Genomic DNA, 17,409 nt, shown 5'->3' on the forward strand with positions numbered 1-17,409 from the left:
AAATATATGCAGAGCTCTGACTAAAAGTACAAAAAGAGAAAGGAAATCCAAGCTCTCCCTTAAAATAGGGTGTCTAATTTATACTGCTAAGATCTGAATTTAAAAGTTAAACAAGTGTGGAAAATGAATACAAACAAAGTTTGAGAATTTTTATGCTATAGTTTCTTTCATATTTTTACCTCAGGAGAGAGGCAAAAGCTGGCTTTGATAAACAAGGCTGGATCTTATTTCTCCGTTTCATTTCCACAGGTGGCACCCTATGAGATAAAAACAGTGTCAGTCAGAAACCAGAACTAGGCACCACGCCCAAAGGGAAGCAAATGCCCTGGGAACCAACTCAGTGCCTCCAGTGAAAGGCTTCTAGTCAGGGAAGAGTAATCCTCTGAGTAGCTCCTAAGGTTTGGCAGTCACTCGTCCAAGTCCTGCCCACACTTGAGGTTGTATGGATGTAAGGCAAGGGAAAGTAGAAAAGCCTGAGGTAACTAGTGACCCAGAAATGTTTCAGAGAGCAATGAGGAGAACCTCCCTAGAATGGCTAGGATTTCTGCATTGTGTAAGCCACAACCAGGCTTGCTTGCCATAGTCAGCCCCCAAAAATCTCAGAAACACTATTCAACCCAAGAGTGCACAGCTATCTGGATATACCATACCACATCTGGGGATACCTCCCAGCAGCAAACATTCAGAAATATCTGACCCAAGCAGGCCCCATTGTCCCTCTGACTTGTGATTTGGTGACTCCACTTATCATACCATTGGGAGTTTTATCTAACCCTCCTCTATTCTTGGCTTTGCTCAAGCCCTTTTTTGTCTCCTGAATGGAGTACTTGTCTCCACAATTTAAAGGGGTATTGTGAAACAAGGCAGAGGATAACTAGGAAAATAAACCAAGGGGGCAGATGACCCAGACTTAGCCCAGAAAAAAGAGAATGGCTTAATATAAGAACTTATTAATAATCATCAATTACCTGAAGAATTAATATAAAAAGAGGACTGATGAATAAATTTTCTTTCATAATATCTAGGATTCAAACTAAAGGAAACAGTCTGAACCCCTTATGGGTAGACACAATTTTCAAATTTTTCTGGTAGAAAATCCCCATAGTTACAACTGTGGGGTTCTGGGTGGTAGGAGTAGTAAAATCCCTATGCAGGGACACATCCTTTGTGAATATCACAAATGGCAAACACCCTTTGATTTATATGTAAGAAAGACTCATAAAGATGGTGAACCAACACATCAGGTCATAAAAGCTGAATTATATTAAGAGACATATTACTTGATTTCAAAGGCTATTAAAGCATAGAAAACCAACTGTTTTAGGAAATTGGGGAGACAAATTTGGAGTGGCTTGGACAAAAAAGACAAATAGTTAACCAGTTTTTAGGGAAGAAAATTCATGGCACAAACATCAGTGGAGGGAATTTCCCACAGTACTTTCTGTCTGGAGTAATGTGTTAGGTTAGCAGTGACATGAACACTCCTCAAATAATGATAAAAGACTATGTTGTGTTCAGATCCTTTTCATTGTCTTCTCTATCATTTCCCTATTACCAACAATAGGATTTGCAGGAAAGTAACAACCTACTAAGTTCTTACTTTCTCTTCTATTCCTGCCCTCCATTACTAAGTGTTGACAGAGACAGGATGTAGCAGAGAAATAAAATGCCAGAGCCTTGTGGTATTATCCTCATTTGGTGAATAATCAATCTCCAAAGTTCTCTTGCCCAATATTTAGGTCCAAATCCTGAAAATCAGGACTAAACCCCTCCACTTGATATTAGGTCTTTTCAGATACTATTTGCCCAACTTCCTTCCATGAAAAACATTATAATTATTTTTTAATCGATCAGTGATGAAATCGAATGCAGGGACATCCATTTTTTTTTTAATATAAGCATAAACTTGAAACATGATCCAGGATCTACTATTGAAACATTGGCAAAAAAATAGCACTCTCTGTCCAAGACAGATAGTTGTCATGTAATTTATTTTGATACAGTGATGTATAACCACACATTCAGCATTTAAAGGTCATCAAAACTTTATTCCTAGCCAAATGATTTACAATAAGGAGAAAGGTAAGCTTCTTATAGAGGTTTTCACTTTAGTAAAACTATCTGTACCACTTAAGAGCTTTACATGTGACATGTCAAGTCACAGTTGTTTCAAAATGTACATATATCATTTTTTAAACAAATAAAACCATATGGAGCATTTATATTTTATAAATGATCTCTTATCCAAACATTTTCAGTTCTAAAAGTCAAGCACAACTAAGCCCAAGAATTATTCCATTAATTCAAGGAGACCAAATATTGTATAAATAATATTATATCCCCAAATGCTAACACCAAGGCTTCACTGGAGATACAATAAAAAGAGAATATCATCTATCAGATTTTAGAAATTCGGTCTAGATGTAGTATATATGGCATTGTTTTTTTCATAACCCTTCCAGTTTTTCCCCCTTCTAGTCACAGCAGATTTCATTTCTTAATAGTTAAACAGCAAGGCTTGAGAAATAACTGTTTGTGAACTTGTGACTAATAAGTTAAACTTGCATGCTTAGACTTCTCTCTAGAAATTCTAAGAATAATCTGACCTGTGAACTGCTTGACCATCTTTGTATCAATAGATCCCTTATAAAATTACTGTGAATGTGTAACTTCAGCCCTACTGACAAACATTGCAAATGCTCGTTTAACACAGTTACTGTGAAAGTATAATTTCTGTTCTGCTAGGAAACATTGTGAATGTCCACCCCCTCAACGTGCTCTCCCATTCTTCAAGCAGCCATACAGTGTAAAAGATCCCTCTTGCTTTGTGAAAAGTATGGCTCAAGCCTCCTTGGAAGCACCACGCTCTCAGCCTGCCATCACAGAAGAGGATTTAAGCCACACCCAGACTCAGTCTCTCTGAGAGAAAGGATTTCACTCTGAACCACAGGGGACAACGCACCCATAAATCCCCTATAAATGCTCTTTTGCTTGCCAAGCTGGACTTGTCCAAGTCATTCTTCAGTCTGACATATCCCTCTCAGTTTGGTGGGACGCTGTCACTTTACACAGCTCCCTGCTATACTAGGAACACTAAAGAATACTAGGACAGTAAAACCCCTATCTATTATGGAAAGCTAGAAACAAGTTCAAAATATTACAATGTTACAAGGCTTTTCAAAGTCCCTTTTAATAACATATGTGTGTGTGTGTGTGTGTGTGTGAAAGACTACTTTGAGAGTTATTTTTTAACTACAAAATGAAACTTACCAATAGGCATTCGTTCCCCATAATATACAATGCAACACATAATAGAGGAAGACTGCACTCAGGAATATGGCCACAAGGTACCCTCTCATGGCTGGCCCACCTGAAATACAAAACACAAGGAAGTGATGCTCCTCACACAGATGTGGTCCAAAGGAAAGACAAAACTGTTATACAGATGGATTTACACAATGGCGCAAATCTAAGCAGTAGTGAATAAACATAGAGAGATGGAACACTGGAAGAAAATAATGTGGGCCCATAATTCTGGATGTGCCCACTAATTGTGTAAGAGGAGAATGATTTCCCTGTCTCTCCGCTTCCTCTCATCTTCTAATTAACACAACATGATGAGAGTTCAGACAGTGAACAATCCCACGGTTTCAAGGCCAATGACATCCCTCCTACCTTCCCATGTTAAGAAAGAAAGAAAAAATTTCTTCAAAACATTTACATCTATCCAAAATTTTTCCCAGAAACACTAAGGAATAGCTATTTTTTCTCTCTCAATAGAAAGTGAATATGTGCCTTAAGACATGAATAAACATTTCATTTTCTTCAGTACTTGAAATAACTTTACACAGTACACAGTACTGTGTACACAGTACACAGAAATAACTTTATCTTGGGTTTTTAGTCCTTTTTCTAATTTTGAAAAAGGAAAAAAGCTACTGAAAACATTTCCCACACCCTCAATTTTTACACACTTTTAGATGCACCTGTTTAAGGTTTTCAACAACAAATCACAGGCAAATTCAGCTAATTACTTGCTTGGCTTTATCTTAAATTGACAGTATACTTCACTGCACATTTGTAGATAAATAAATACCTGGGTGCACTTCTCTCTAGGAAACAAATTAAAAAACCAACAGAAAACATGTTAGTTTCCACTTTTGCTTCAAAGACATTAAATGAGAAAGTTTCCACTTTAACATGGAATTAAATACAGAAGACAAATTTAATAACTACATGGTTTTATAATTGATCTGATATTTCAAGCATGACTTTAAATACATATACTATGTGTGTACTTCTCTTATCAAGTTTCTGGTTCATCTAAACAACTATAAGTACCAATTTTCTCAGCCCTATCCATAGCTACTAACCCCATTCAAAGAGACACAGCATAGACTGTGGGAGACTGGTTGGATATATTTCCAAATAAGGTAATATTGCCTATCTTTTAATGGTAAAATAAGTTCAAGTAGAAATCTTAAAATACACTTTCTTACCTACCTAAGTAGAACATACTAAACATAACTTAAGCTTTTTCTAATCATGTTTATTTATTTATTTTTTAATGGTTTACATTTTATTTTTTTACCCTTTTTTATTAAAGTTAATAGATCACAAAGAACATTACATTAAAAAACATAAAAAAACATAAACAACCTAAGAGGTTCCCATATACTCCACTCCCCACCCCCCACATATTTGTAAATTGTATTTTTTTGAAGATATATACATCACAAAAAAATATTACATTAAAAAATATAAGAGGTTCCTGTACACCCACACCCCACCACCCCACTCCTCCCACACAAACAACCTCCTCATCACTGTGGCACACTTGTCGCACTCAGTGAACACATTTTGGAGCACTGCTGCACCACGTAGATAATAGTTTACCCTATAGCTCACACTCTCCCCCAGTACATTCAGTGGGTTATGGCAGGATATATAAAGTCCAGCATCTGACCTTGCAATATCATTTAGGACAACTCAAAGTTCCAAAAAAATGCCCCCACATCACATCTCTTCTTCCCTCTCCCTGCCCTCAGCAACTACTGTGGCCACTTTCTCTACCTCAATGCTACAATTTCTTCTATTACTTGTCACAATAGTTTTATAGTAGAATTATCAGTAAGTCCACTCTAGTCCATATTTTATTCCTCCATTCTGTGGACCCCGGGGATGGTGATGTCCACTCCACCTGTAGAACAAGAGGAGGCTTAGATTCCACATGGATGATGAATGAAATTCCTCTGCTTGCAGTTATTGGCACTCTTGATTTCTTGGTGTTGTGGTTGACCATCTTCAGCTCCCTGTTAGCTGACCTGGGTAAGTCCAATGAACCAGAGAGTAGGAGTTGCCACTCTGCTGAGGCTCAGGGCTCAGCTGGCACATGTACAGTCCAGAGATTCAAGTTCCCTGAGTATGCACCATCCCTAGCGCCAACCACAGGTTCAGTAAAAGTGAAAGAGGCATGTGTAGGAAGGTCACATCTGAGTCCAGCTCCGTCACACTCAGGAACACAAATTCCAAAGCAGGGCCCTCTGACATGGCACAGAACTCCAAATCCATCTGCCATGACCATATACCCTGTATATCTCCATAGCCGTCAGGGGAACCAGCACCTAGAATTGTATCTATTTTGGCTCTCTCTGGCATCCTGCTGAGATGGGCATAAGTGTGACCCTCTGTTGACTTCCAGACTCTTTTTGGAAGACTCTAAGCCACATAAACTCATTTGTCTTTGCCATTTCCCCCTTTTAACAGTTTTTAACACCTGATCCAATATGCAGGCTGAGATATTCTGCTGGTCTGAGTGGACCCTTTTATTCAAGGTCTCTTTCTAGTTGCATTACCAGTTAGAGATTGGTAGTAACTCCTCTGTGGCAGGGAGGCTCATCCCCAGGAGTCATGTCCCACTCTGGGGGGAAGGTAATGTATTTATATGCTGAGTTTGGCTTAGAGAGTGGCCACATTTGAGCAACATGGAGGCTCTCAGGAGGTAACTCTTAGGCACCCTACAGCTCTAGGCCTAGTTGAAATTTCAGGCACACAGACTCATAAGCATAGTCATCAGTATCAAGGGCTCATTATTGGACCATCCTTCCTTGTTGGTCTTTGTCATTGCACTTGGGGTATTATTGTTATTCCATTGGGGAATGTGACAGAGTTCCCCTGGGTAGGAACTCAGCACTCCCTCAGTTGATATTTGTAACTGTAACTACTGTAAAAATACCCAATATATATCAGAACATTTTTATGTCCCCTATATATACGCCCTGGAGAACTCTCCCCTACTATGTGCCCCTCCATCAACAACAACCCACACCAGTGTTCAATTTAAGCTTTTTCTGATGACAAAGGGGCATCTTAGTAAGTGTCATTACTGTGCTGGGCTCTTTTCGAGTGAGGCCCTCAGGAACTAAGGAACCTCGCTAAGTGTCCTAAATCACAGTGATTATCTGGCCTGGATTGCTGGTCTATCCTTTCTCTCAGCTCTTCCTTCTCACTGCTTTTAAGGCAACCACCTCCTGCACATGCCACAACTACAAATGATTAGAAATGAAGTCAGTAGAAAGCAGACAGACAAGTGAGTTAAATGAGCAAACTTTAGTTTACACTTCAACTTAGTACATATAATCCCTGTCAAGAGTCAACACTGGTTTGAAATCAGAAGACATGATCCACAGCCCAATTCCACATAATTCTTGGCTTTTGCCAAAACAGTCACCAAACCACCGGCTTAAATGCTCAGGGTAAACAGTTATGACTCCACCAAGAATAGCATCATCTATGCAAACATCCAACAAGGAAGCAACTTTCTTGTTAGTGCCAGCATTATTTTTAAACATATTTATATCTAAGCTTAGATAGTATATGAAGGTGCTAGAAAAAGAACTTATTATTTACAACTCAACTTGCTTATCTGTTCCCCCCAAAACACATTCTTTGGGCAATTTATATATTATTTTATAAAACACAAAGTATAAAGGTATGGGTGAGTGATATTTTCATTATTTGTTTTGCTGATTTTCAACCCTAGTACTTGGTTTAGCTGAAAACAAAGAAGTGTGAGAGAATGTTCTTTATTTCTTCAAAAAGTAAAATGAACCCACTCTTGAAGAGCCATTGCATATGCCACCCGAGACAAATTTAGGCAGCTTAGCCACTGTCTTGTATTTCACTGGCAACACAAAGCTTCCATATTCTGGTTGCAAAGCGCACTCAGGCCAGCCAGTATATCCCTGTGATAAACATGCAGAGTTCCTCTGCTTGCTTGCAGGAAAAAGCTTCCACAAATAAACAAATTATTTAATTACAATTCAATAAATGGAATAGCCATGTAAACTTTCAGCAAAAGCATTCAGAGGAAAACCTGTTAGAACTTAACATAGATTGCATGCTTTAAAAAAAAACATAAGGCCTGCAATATAGCTTCAATTACCAAAATGATCAAGTTTCAAGACTTGACATTAAACATAACAGACACCAGCTTTTTGGCTGCAGCTGCTCCTAAAACCAGGGTCCCTTAAAACATTCTTTACAGAGTTTAAGTCACAAAGGAATTATCTATCTAAGGTATGGGGAAAAGGCAACAAGGAAGAGCACTGGCACAGATCAAATATTCATTACTTTTCAAATTATGATATATAACCCCAATATAATCTATATATGCCAAACTGAGCTCAATTTTGACAACAGTTTTACCTTCTCTTGAATATTAAAATCATATTTGTGTGGAGCACATCACTTCAACTTAAGGCTCACAGCAAGCTTGTTAAATGTGTGTGCAGGTATTTTTATCCTTCTTTTGCTAAATAAGGAAACTGAAGGCTTCTGAGGTTAAGTAATTTGTCCCAAGTCACGTAGGTTAAGGGACACAGAAATAGACCAATGGTCTGACCATTTCTTCCTGGTGCCACCTGCTTCTCAAAAGTAAAGGAATGAGGGGAACCCAAAAGAGAGAGTCTAAATAAAACTTCCTTCAGTGTGTCCCTCAGTGCCTAGAGTTCTGGCACATGCACAGTCCTGAGCCCCTACTTAATCTGAATCTCTGGGGCTCAGAAATGTGCACTTTAAACAAGGATCCCCCAATATGACTATTTTGCACACTACAGTTTGAGAACTACTGTTCTAGGATACTCAGCAGAGCCACTGAAGAAAAACACACACACACACAGTTTTACTGAAATACAGACACCATAACAGATGTTACAACAGTTATCCCAACTAGACTGCAAGCTCCATGAGAGCAGGGTCCTTGTCTACCTTGTTTGTCATTTTATTTCTAGCACTTCTAACTATACTTGTCACAGAAGATGCTAAGTAGATCACTGTTGAAGACAGTTATTGATCCCAGAACTAGATGCCCTGCATTACTGTTTTACCTTAAATGCCTTAGCACATGCTAAATGCCCAGTGAAGAGTGGTTGATTATAATCATTAGCCTGTTTGGATGTGCCAAGACCTGCGCTAAATGCTTTAGGTGCATTATCCACATTATCCTCACAAGCAACTCGTGAAGGGAGCAGTAAACTTACAATTCCCATTTTACAGGTAAGGAGCAGTAACTTTCCCAAGCTGATAAGCAGAAGAGATAGAACACAAGCCTGAATCTTTCAGACTAGAGCCATACATTATACTGCCTCTCTCCAGGTATGAGCCTTTATCAACAGGTCCAACTTGTTGATAAAGGCTAAACAGGTTAGAACATTTCTCTAACATCTCAATCCCTTCAGTTCCTTACATAGGACTGGAGAAATGAAGAGAAAGTTTACAGTCTTTATGATCTAAACTACTGGAATAAAACCATTTTTCTTTCAACCCTGTTCTTAATTATGCTGGCATTGTTTATAAAAACAAAGCAGTTCTATGGAATGACACATGAAAAATGGTCAGGTTTTTGTTTTTTTTAATTAGACACCTCTAATGCTTTCTAAACCCAAATTGCGCTTGTTTTCCCACAACTCCTAGACAAAGGCCATTTTCAGCAGTAATTCTGAAAATATTCCTCTCTTTACCAAGCACAACAACCCTGCAGTATCTTCCTAAATCAGTAGCTTACAATGCCAACAGAGGCACCTTCTTAGTCTTCATTTTTCCAGATGCTGAGCATGTATGGACCCAGCCTGCCTGACCTTCTGCTTCCAGTCTCCTCTAAATCTAGCTGCACACTTTTCCTAATCAGTAAACTGAGCCCTACTCCAAGCTCTGGGACTGATCCTGCCCCCAAGAAATGGTACCTAAGGAGCCCTTTGCTGGCAGCTGAACAGCTTGGTCCCATGCTAATCCCATGCTGACCTTGGACATCTCATCTGCTGTACCTGGGTTGCTGCTGCTGAGTCCCTGAATTATATCTTGGTTTTCCAATGCCCACATTCTTCTGTTTTAGCACTCCAACAGCTCTGCAGCCAAGTTTCCAATTTGGGGTAAGTAGGATCCTAAGCCACATCCTCATCCCTTCTATGGAAAGATACCTTTATGTTCCCTGCTTTCTCAGTGACTCTTCTGCTGCCTGGTTTGCTCTCATAGCCAGCATGCTGCTGCACAATAATACTACCCCACAACTTGCATCTTTGTGCACATTAGAAAAAGACACCCCCTCTAGGCCCACAAAGCTCTATGGATGCAGAGCTTGGCATGGGCTAGATTTCAGCCACACTGTTCCCTTTGCCAGGTGTCCTTGAAAATGGCTCACCTCCACATGCTTACCTGGTGGCCTTACTGACAGACCATGTCCACTCAGCCTTCAGAAATGCCCTCCATTCAGATCTCCACCAGTCTCCAACTTACACTGACACAGCCTGAGACCACCCAGAACATAGCTAGCAGATCTTACAACCTGCCTTCCTTCCTCTCTGTCCTTATTGCTCAGACTGTGATTATTCTCTGCAATAACATACCCAGGTTAACAAACCTAGAACAACAAATCCTCCAGCTCTAGCCTCTCATATCTGTGTCTAGATAGCCCAAGGCTTGATGGGAGATACACAGGACCCCTCAGTTATGGATCTAAAGGCCCCAGTCTTCCTCAATTCATTTTATTAGCCCTCATTAAAGTATGGTTCTTATCACTAATAGCCTCATTTACATGCTAAAGACCACCACTCTCTGATGGTGATGACCACATTGATTAAGCACTTAATGAAATGCCCAGCACTATACTAAGCTGTTTGCACACAAGATGATGAAAGCAGGGATATTATCACCACCATGATAGAGATGATTAATACCCAGAGCAGTGGACAGAATTCAAATCCAAATTTGTCTGATTTCAAAGTCTATACTTTTAAACTGTACATAAATAAACTATAACTACTTCATTTTTAGACTATTAATAAAACATTGTGAACTTAATAATCCATTAACTTAGCAATAGCTTTTAAAATGTGAAATAAAAGAACGATACACATTAAATTCTGCATTTATTAAGTAAACTCCAAATACAGAAACATTTTAATGTGAAAAAATGCTCACAGAGATAAATCTTAAGCAATAAGTTGTCTGGATGATGGGATTTTCTCCTTGAAGACTTAAAATTCTAATAGGCCATAATTAAAGAAATAAATAATAACTCATACATATTAAACAGCATTCAATTTTATACCTGAAAAAAAAGCTGAATTTAAATCTGAAGTTATGAACTACTACCAATTGATACCAACTTAAAAAGGAAAACCTTTTATATAGCTGAATAAAGTAATAGAGAAATACAGTTAAATTTTATTTCCCCTCAAAAAGAAATAAAACAGCTCTATCAATTCTGGTTGATTTATAAATACATGGATTTTTCTTTTTGCAAGGCAGAAGGGGAATATTTATCTTTCTCCTCTTTCCTCCACTCCACATTCTGCTAACACAATGATTTGCAGCTAGTTTCCCAGAGACACACGTACGCACACACAAACGCATATGCACACAGCACAGCTTTCAAGAAATATATCAGATGAAAACCTCAGTTTGACTGCCTCTTGGAAAAGTCAATGCTTTTTCCAGACTTCCTCTTTCACATATGTAGACGGAGCTTTTCCCCTAATTAAGGCTAAGTTCTCACTGTCAAAGCAGATGACCAAGTCCTCTCTGGAAAGTTGGGTGTGATCACTGCAGACTATAAGGAGAGAAATGACATTTCAGCAGAGTTTTGTTTTTTTAATAGCCCAGCAGGACACACTAAAATTATTCAGCTAAAAGCATAATCTACTGGATGCTAAAAATAAATGAGCTTAAGTTCCTGTTTTCAAGATCTTTCCTTTTAGATAATACCAGTGCCAACAGACAAGAAGCCTTTTAAGAAAACCTATTATATTCGTATTGTTTGTTTATAATTTCTTCCAGTAACCCATTTCTCTTCCTAGAGTGGACATTTTCTCTATTTTCTTATACTAAGATCCCACTGATCTGATATTAACCCCCAAGGAGTATTAGATATGCTTAACAGGTTAATGATATTGATTTATTTTAATTTGCCTTACTGAGATAACATTTACATACAAAAAAAATTTGCCACTTTTAAATGTACAATTGGATGAGTCTTGGCAAATGTATACATTCATAGTAACAACAACAAAAATCACGATACTAAACACTTCCACTGACACAAAAAGTTCCCTTGTTCTGCTTTGCAGTCTCCTTCCCCCATCCCCTAGCCCCTAACAACCTGATCTGCTTTCTATCACTATAGTGTTACTTTTTATAAAATTTAATATAAATGGAATCATACAGTATGTATATTATTTCTGGCTTCTCTCAATTAACATAATGCTTTTGAAATAATTGCCCATACTGTTACTTGTATCAAGAGGTCATTACTTATATTGATAAGTAAAATTCCATTCATTATATGATTAAATTATAATTTGTTTATTCATTTATAAGATAATAGACATATGAGTTCTTGCCAGTTTTTAGTTATTATAAATAAGGCTGCAATAGACATTCAAGAACAAGTCTTTAATTAGCATATTTTCTTATGTCACGTTGTAACTATGTGTTTAATTTTATCAGAAAACTTTACATTGATTCTGGTGGCAATTTTTGAGCTAAAAGGAAAAATCTCCTACCTATAACAACTCAAATTATTGATGCCACTGAATAATACAAATCATTGCGCAAGGCAAAAATCTATTATCTTATAAATATTGAGCACTCATTATCTAAGTGTTTTTAGGATATGGTGAATAGAACCCACAATCTGGTGGGGGAACTAAGTTTCACTGTTTTCAAAATGAGTTTCCTGTGAGAAATTAAGCAAACTATTTTAGACCCTTGCCCCTTAAAATGTGGTCCTTGGACCAGTAGCATTGGAATCACCTGGGACTTGGTAGAAATGAAGAATCTCAGCTCTCTCCCTGTCCCCCAGTCAGAATCTGCATTTTTAAAAAGATCTATGTATTTGAGATCTATGTATTTGAGAAGCACTGCTGGAGACAGTCAGAGAAAGGAGGAATTATATTCTCCTGAGATCAGAACTTCACAGAAAACAGCTTTTGAGAACCTGAAGTACATTCTAAGTCTCATTCTGCCTCTTGTAAAGTTTTTTGCAATTTATTTATTTTTTAATTTCTGAGCAACACAATTTGCTCTGAAGAAATTAGTCAGACTTTCTGAAAAGAAATAACTTTGAATAAATTGTCCCTCACCATTATAGGGAACAACTGTGTTCCTTTGTAAATCCCTGGACATTTTATCTCTTATTTTCAGTTTTATCCTTTCATCTACCACTACATACTACTAGTATTCTTCAGAGTAAATTTTTAGAATTCCTCTCTTCAGATCATAACTATAGGAAACATATTTCATTCTGCATCACTTCCCTATTCACCTAAAAGTATCAAATGAATCACCGGTCAAACCTTTGAAACAATGATTCCAGTTAATGTTATTCACAACTTACTCAGACCCAAGAATTATAGATCTTAGAGTTGGAAAAACCACCAGTGTTCAGAGTTTTTAGACAGAATAATGTTTTATATCACCATATTATAGAAGAGGTAGCCAGGGTTTACAAAAGTTAAAAACAAAACCAAGTAAACCTGTCAGAGGTCAGCTAGCTAACAAGTAGCTGAACAGGAGCTCAGGAGAATTTTTCTGTGGATTTGCCTCCAACACGATTCCTGTCTCATCACAGTGACAAGGTAATATTCACTTATTCGTGAATAAACAAGTCAATAAAGGAAGTAATTAATTAATATCTCTAAACTGACTAGTCTTTCTGTGCAATTCTCCTTGACCTGTCTGGTTTTCAATTCCCGTGCCACATCCTGCTGGCTGGTGCTGCACCATCCTGGTTCTTGTTACTCTAAGGTCTCTTCATCTTTTTCTGCCCACCTAAATGCAGTGTTCTCAAACTCTTACCTTTTTTTAAGATTATTTATTTATTTCTCCCCACTCCCTTCATTGTCTGCTTTGTGTCCATTTCCTGTGTATTCTTCTGTGTCTGCTTGTATTCTTATTAGGCGGCTCCGAGAACTGATCCTGGGACCTTCCAGAGTGGGAGAGAGGCAATTATTCCACACCTAAGCTCCCTGATCTGCTGCATCTTTTATTATCTTTCCTCTGTGTCCTTTTTTTGTTGTTGTATCATCTTGCTGCACCAGCTCTCTGCGTGGGTCAGCATTCCTGCGTGGGGCCGCACTCCTGAGTGAGGCCATACTCCATGCAGGCCAGCACTCTGTGTGGGGCAGCTAGCCACATGGGTCAGCTTGCCTTCACCAGGAGGCCTTGAGCATTGAACCCTGGACCTCCTATATGGTAGGCGGGAGTCCAATTGCTTGAGCCACATCCACTTCCCTCAACCTCTTTTCTTAATCTCATTTCCTAAACATACCTTCTCTTTACTTCTCACCTCAGGTACTGGCAATGATCTCTATTCTTTCTTCCCTTTAAAGCAGGTGTGTGCTGTACCTGACATAAACTTCTTGAAGCCCAGCTCTCATCCTGTCACCCACAACACAGGAAAACCTTCAGTGGCTTCCCACTGTTTGTCAAATAAACATGAAACCTGGCAGATAAATCTTTCTATAATTTGGTCTTCCCCATCTTATGCCTCACCTTCTTCCTCGGGCAATTTATTCTTTGGGCATGGCAGTCCAGTATAATTGGGGGTTAAGATGGTTTGCATGGCAGTCAGATTCCCTGGGTTTGAGTCTCAGCTCTGCCTCTTGTTGTATGGACCTGGGCAAGTTGCTTAACCTCTCTACAACTCAGTTTCCTCAGCTGTAAAACGGGGAATAATGATAAGTACCTAATAGTGCTATTGTGAAGAGTAAATATAAAGCACATAGAAGAGTGTCTGGCACTTGGTAAGTAAGTTCCTCAACTAGTTTTAATTTTTTTTTAATTAAAGGAATTTAAAATAGCATTTCATTTACAAAACCTGTTTTAGAATTTAACAACAAACCCTATTCTGGCTATAGAAACCATGCCTTTTTATGCTTTTAGTAAAACTGGGCTGAAACTTTGGGAAAAAAACAAACATATGAAACAGGTCCAGCTTTGCATATCAAATTTATATTTTGAGGAAAAGAAATAAAACTAAAAATCCTACAAATAATTTGAGGTGGCAAATAGGTTTCATCTTATACCCTAATTTAGATCCACTCTAATGTTGAGAAGGATTCAAATGTTGAGAACTATGTGTAAAAGTAGTCTATCATGGTCAATCGCAATGGGCAACAAGGATGGAGAGCTGAATATCTGTCGGTCTGGGGCTAAAATGGGTGCAGAAGAGTAAACACTATGTAACAGATGGCAATAAATATAGTTAATATTTACTGGTTCAGGTTATCGAAATAACAATGTTAAGGAAACTCTTATCTCAGTCACACATAATATGCAGTGATATGGCAGAAGACACCAGAGCAGATGTAGAGCCATTCTGTGAATAGATTAGATTATTTAATAACATTACCTTACTGTGGAGGAAGGATTGTATAAAAAAAAAAAAAAAAAGCCTTTGAGACAGTTCCTTAACTTTTTAATTTTTGCTTCTTTCTACTGGTCTTTGTAGAAGTGTAGAAGCATTCCTTCTTCGTAATGTTAAATTTGTAAGTTTCAGGTAACATGTGAAACCTTTTTTAAGAATTTTCTCAATATTTTGCAAAGCTATTAGCCAGGATCATGGTGTAATAAGACATAACATTTTCCTTTAAAAAAAAAAATTTAAGTGCGTGTGTGAAGTTAAGAAGCTGTTGTACATTTATGATTGAATAAAATAATTCTAAAGGAAAAAGAAAAAAAATTTACTGGTTACATGTGACAGAACTGTTCCAAATGCTTTAGATGTAAAATTCTTATAATTTTTAAAACTACTCTTGGAGACAGGTACTAGTGTTATCCCTATCACACAGAGTAAGATACTAAAGTGCAGAGAGTTATACCTTGTTCAAGGATACCCAAGAAGTTAATGGCAAAGCTGGAATCTGAACCCAAGCAAACTCCAGAATTCATATTCTTCATCATTATGCTACAAGGGCTCTCAAAATTCTTCTATCATATTAATGCTAGGAAATGTAAAGTTTGTCAGGAAAGACAGCACCAAAATTCACCAAGATGATTACAGCCCAGATCACATTAAATTAAGATATTGCTGGCAGTAAGAAACCTGAGAATCTAGTCCTACCACCAGCCTAATTCATGATACAAGTTCTGCAAGCCCAGTGGTTCTGGACTACCCCGGGGAAGGGTTCTCAAACCTTAGTCAAATATTCTAAGTGTCAACAATCAAGAGCTCAAGAGACCCCCAAAGACTGAATCCTAAGACACTGTGAATGTCCACATTTGCCTGTACCACTAAAGCATAATGTTCTCAGTTAATAAATGTCCTTCACAAAAAAATCTCCAAACAAAATTGTAATGTTACAAATTTGCTAGTAAAATAATTGTTTTCTGATGAACTTTATCAATCAGAAAGACTATGGATTCATAGGTAAAAAAAAAAAGGAGCTTATGTTCCTGTTGTACATTTGAGCTTTTGAGCTTTCTTAAAATTAAGTTATAAGTTGGTATCTGAAATCTATATGTGAGGTTTCAGAAATACTAAGGAGAATAACCCTAAAAATTAAATTAAGGTACATCAATGAAATTCTTATAGTTGCCACACTTTAAGACAGAGAGGGATCTAGAATTAAACAAGGCCCAGAGAGGGTCAAGTCTCTTGCCCAAGGTTACACAGCTTGTTAACAGCAGAACTTCTTAAAATATATGTGATGAGTTAGTATTCTGTTTTTAACTTGGAAATGTTCCTACTCTTCACTTTCATATTGGCTTAGAACAGTCAAAGAAGGCCTTCAGATTGAGAATAAAAATAATATTTAAGACCTCCTTGCTCCATTTTGGGAAATACCAAAGAGTCTTTAGTTACATTACTATTCTCATAGGCCTCCAGGCACCTTAAAACCAGTATGAGAGTCATTAACAGGCAGTTCTATATATGGAAGGGGAGGGTATTTTAACTCTACCTATGAGAGACAGAAACAGTGTATAAGAATATTTCCAGTATTCAAACACACTTCAAAGGAGTCCAAGACAACCGAAGTGTTGCATTTATTTACCTGCACTTTTAGGACTCCGTTTCCCAAAGGCTCTCTGTTCTTGAAGGAGAAGAATATGGGTAAGGAATGATAAAGACGCGGAAGGCTCAGGAGACTGTCCACTATATTGTCGAAGACTCTCTACTAGAGCTAATCCAGGACAGACGGTTGTGCTTCTGCTTTACTTGCAAGTACTGAAATAAAACACAAAGGTATCACTCTTATAAGAATAGCTCTGCCAACAAGAAAATTTTAAAGCCATTTTAAAAAAATGTTTAATCCAAACAGTGTTTTAGGAAACTTGCTTCCAATCCCCTCAAAATGCTTTAAGGATGATGAAATTACCAAAACCAAATGCAAAAGCAAGCTTTAAAAAAATCCAAAAGCAACACCAATAGCACATATTATATTACAGTAGTTTGTGACTGGTTCTCCAAAGGATCCATTTCAGTCTCCTTGAAAAAAAAGTAACATATCCAGCTCATTTAATCCAAAGGAACCTGGTAATGAAAGAACCATCTGTCTTATTTTTCAGTTACTCTCCACACACAAACAGCTCTATTGCTAAATGCAGAGATGAGGGAAGGAGCTATTGCTCTGACAAGTCTCAGAAGAATGGAGAAGGAAACAAAAGGTGGAGGAGGTAAAGAAGAATAAAAATATTTAGAAAAAAGTGGGGGAAAGGAAACAATGGGAAATGAATGAGAAAAGCAACTAGTCTAAGGATGTTCTGTGGGACACTTTCTCAAAAGAAAATTGAAAAAGAAAATCTCAAACTGCTTCTGCTGCAGCTTGATTTATGCAAGACTAACCTTGACACAAAAACAAACAAAAACTGCATGGTCTCTGTTTGTTGTGATAGAAAATATTTATTAAGAAA

At 37.7% G+C, this 17,409-nt stretch overlaps 1 protein-coding gene across 7 annotated transcripts in view; it reads right to left on the minus strand.

The window, feature by feature from the left end:
- The window catches only part of ST3GAL6 (ST3 beta-galactoside alpha-2,3-sialyltransferase 6), a 68,461-nt gene that overhangs the window by 32,807 nt on the left and 18,245 nt on the right, over nucleotides 1–17,409 (minus strand). For 4 of the 7 annotated variants that reach the window (XM_058296010.2, XM_071214872.1, XM_071214874.1 and 1 more), the window contains 3 exons: nucleotides 16,551–16,723; nucleotides 3,271–3,370; nucleotides 180–257 (listed from right to left, as the gene is read on the minus strand). In XM_058296010.2, the coding sequence (XP_058151993.1) occupies nucleotides 180–257; nucleotides 3,271–3,359 (167 nt within the window). In that variant the 5' untranslated portion in view covers nucleotides 3,360–3,370; nucleotides 16,551–16,723. Of the gene's footprint in view, nucleotides 1–179; nucleotides 258–3,270; nucleotides 3,371–13,353; nucleotides 13,481–16,550; nucleotides 16,724–17,409 lie in introns of all 7 variants that reach the window. The other 3 variants (XM_058296013.2, XM_071214875.1, XM_058296011.2) reach the window with 2 other exon arrangements.

The sequence above is a fragment of the Dasypus novemcinctus genome, chromosome 4 (genome assembly GCF_030445035.2).
Source record: "Dasypus novemcinctus isolate mDasNov1 chromosome 4, mDasNov1.1.hap2, whole genome shotgun sequence".
Lineage (NCBI taxonomy): Eukaryota > Metazoa > Chordata > Mammalia > Cingulata > Dasypodidae > Dasypus > Dasypus novemcinctus.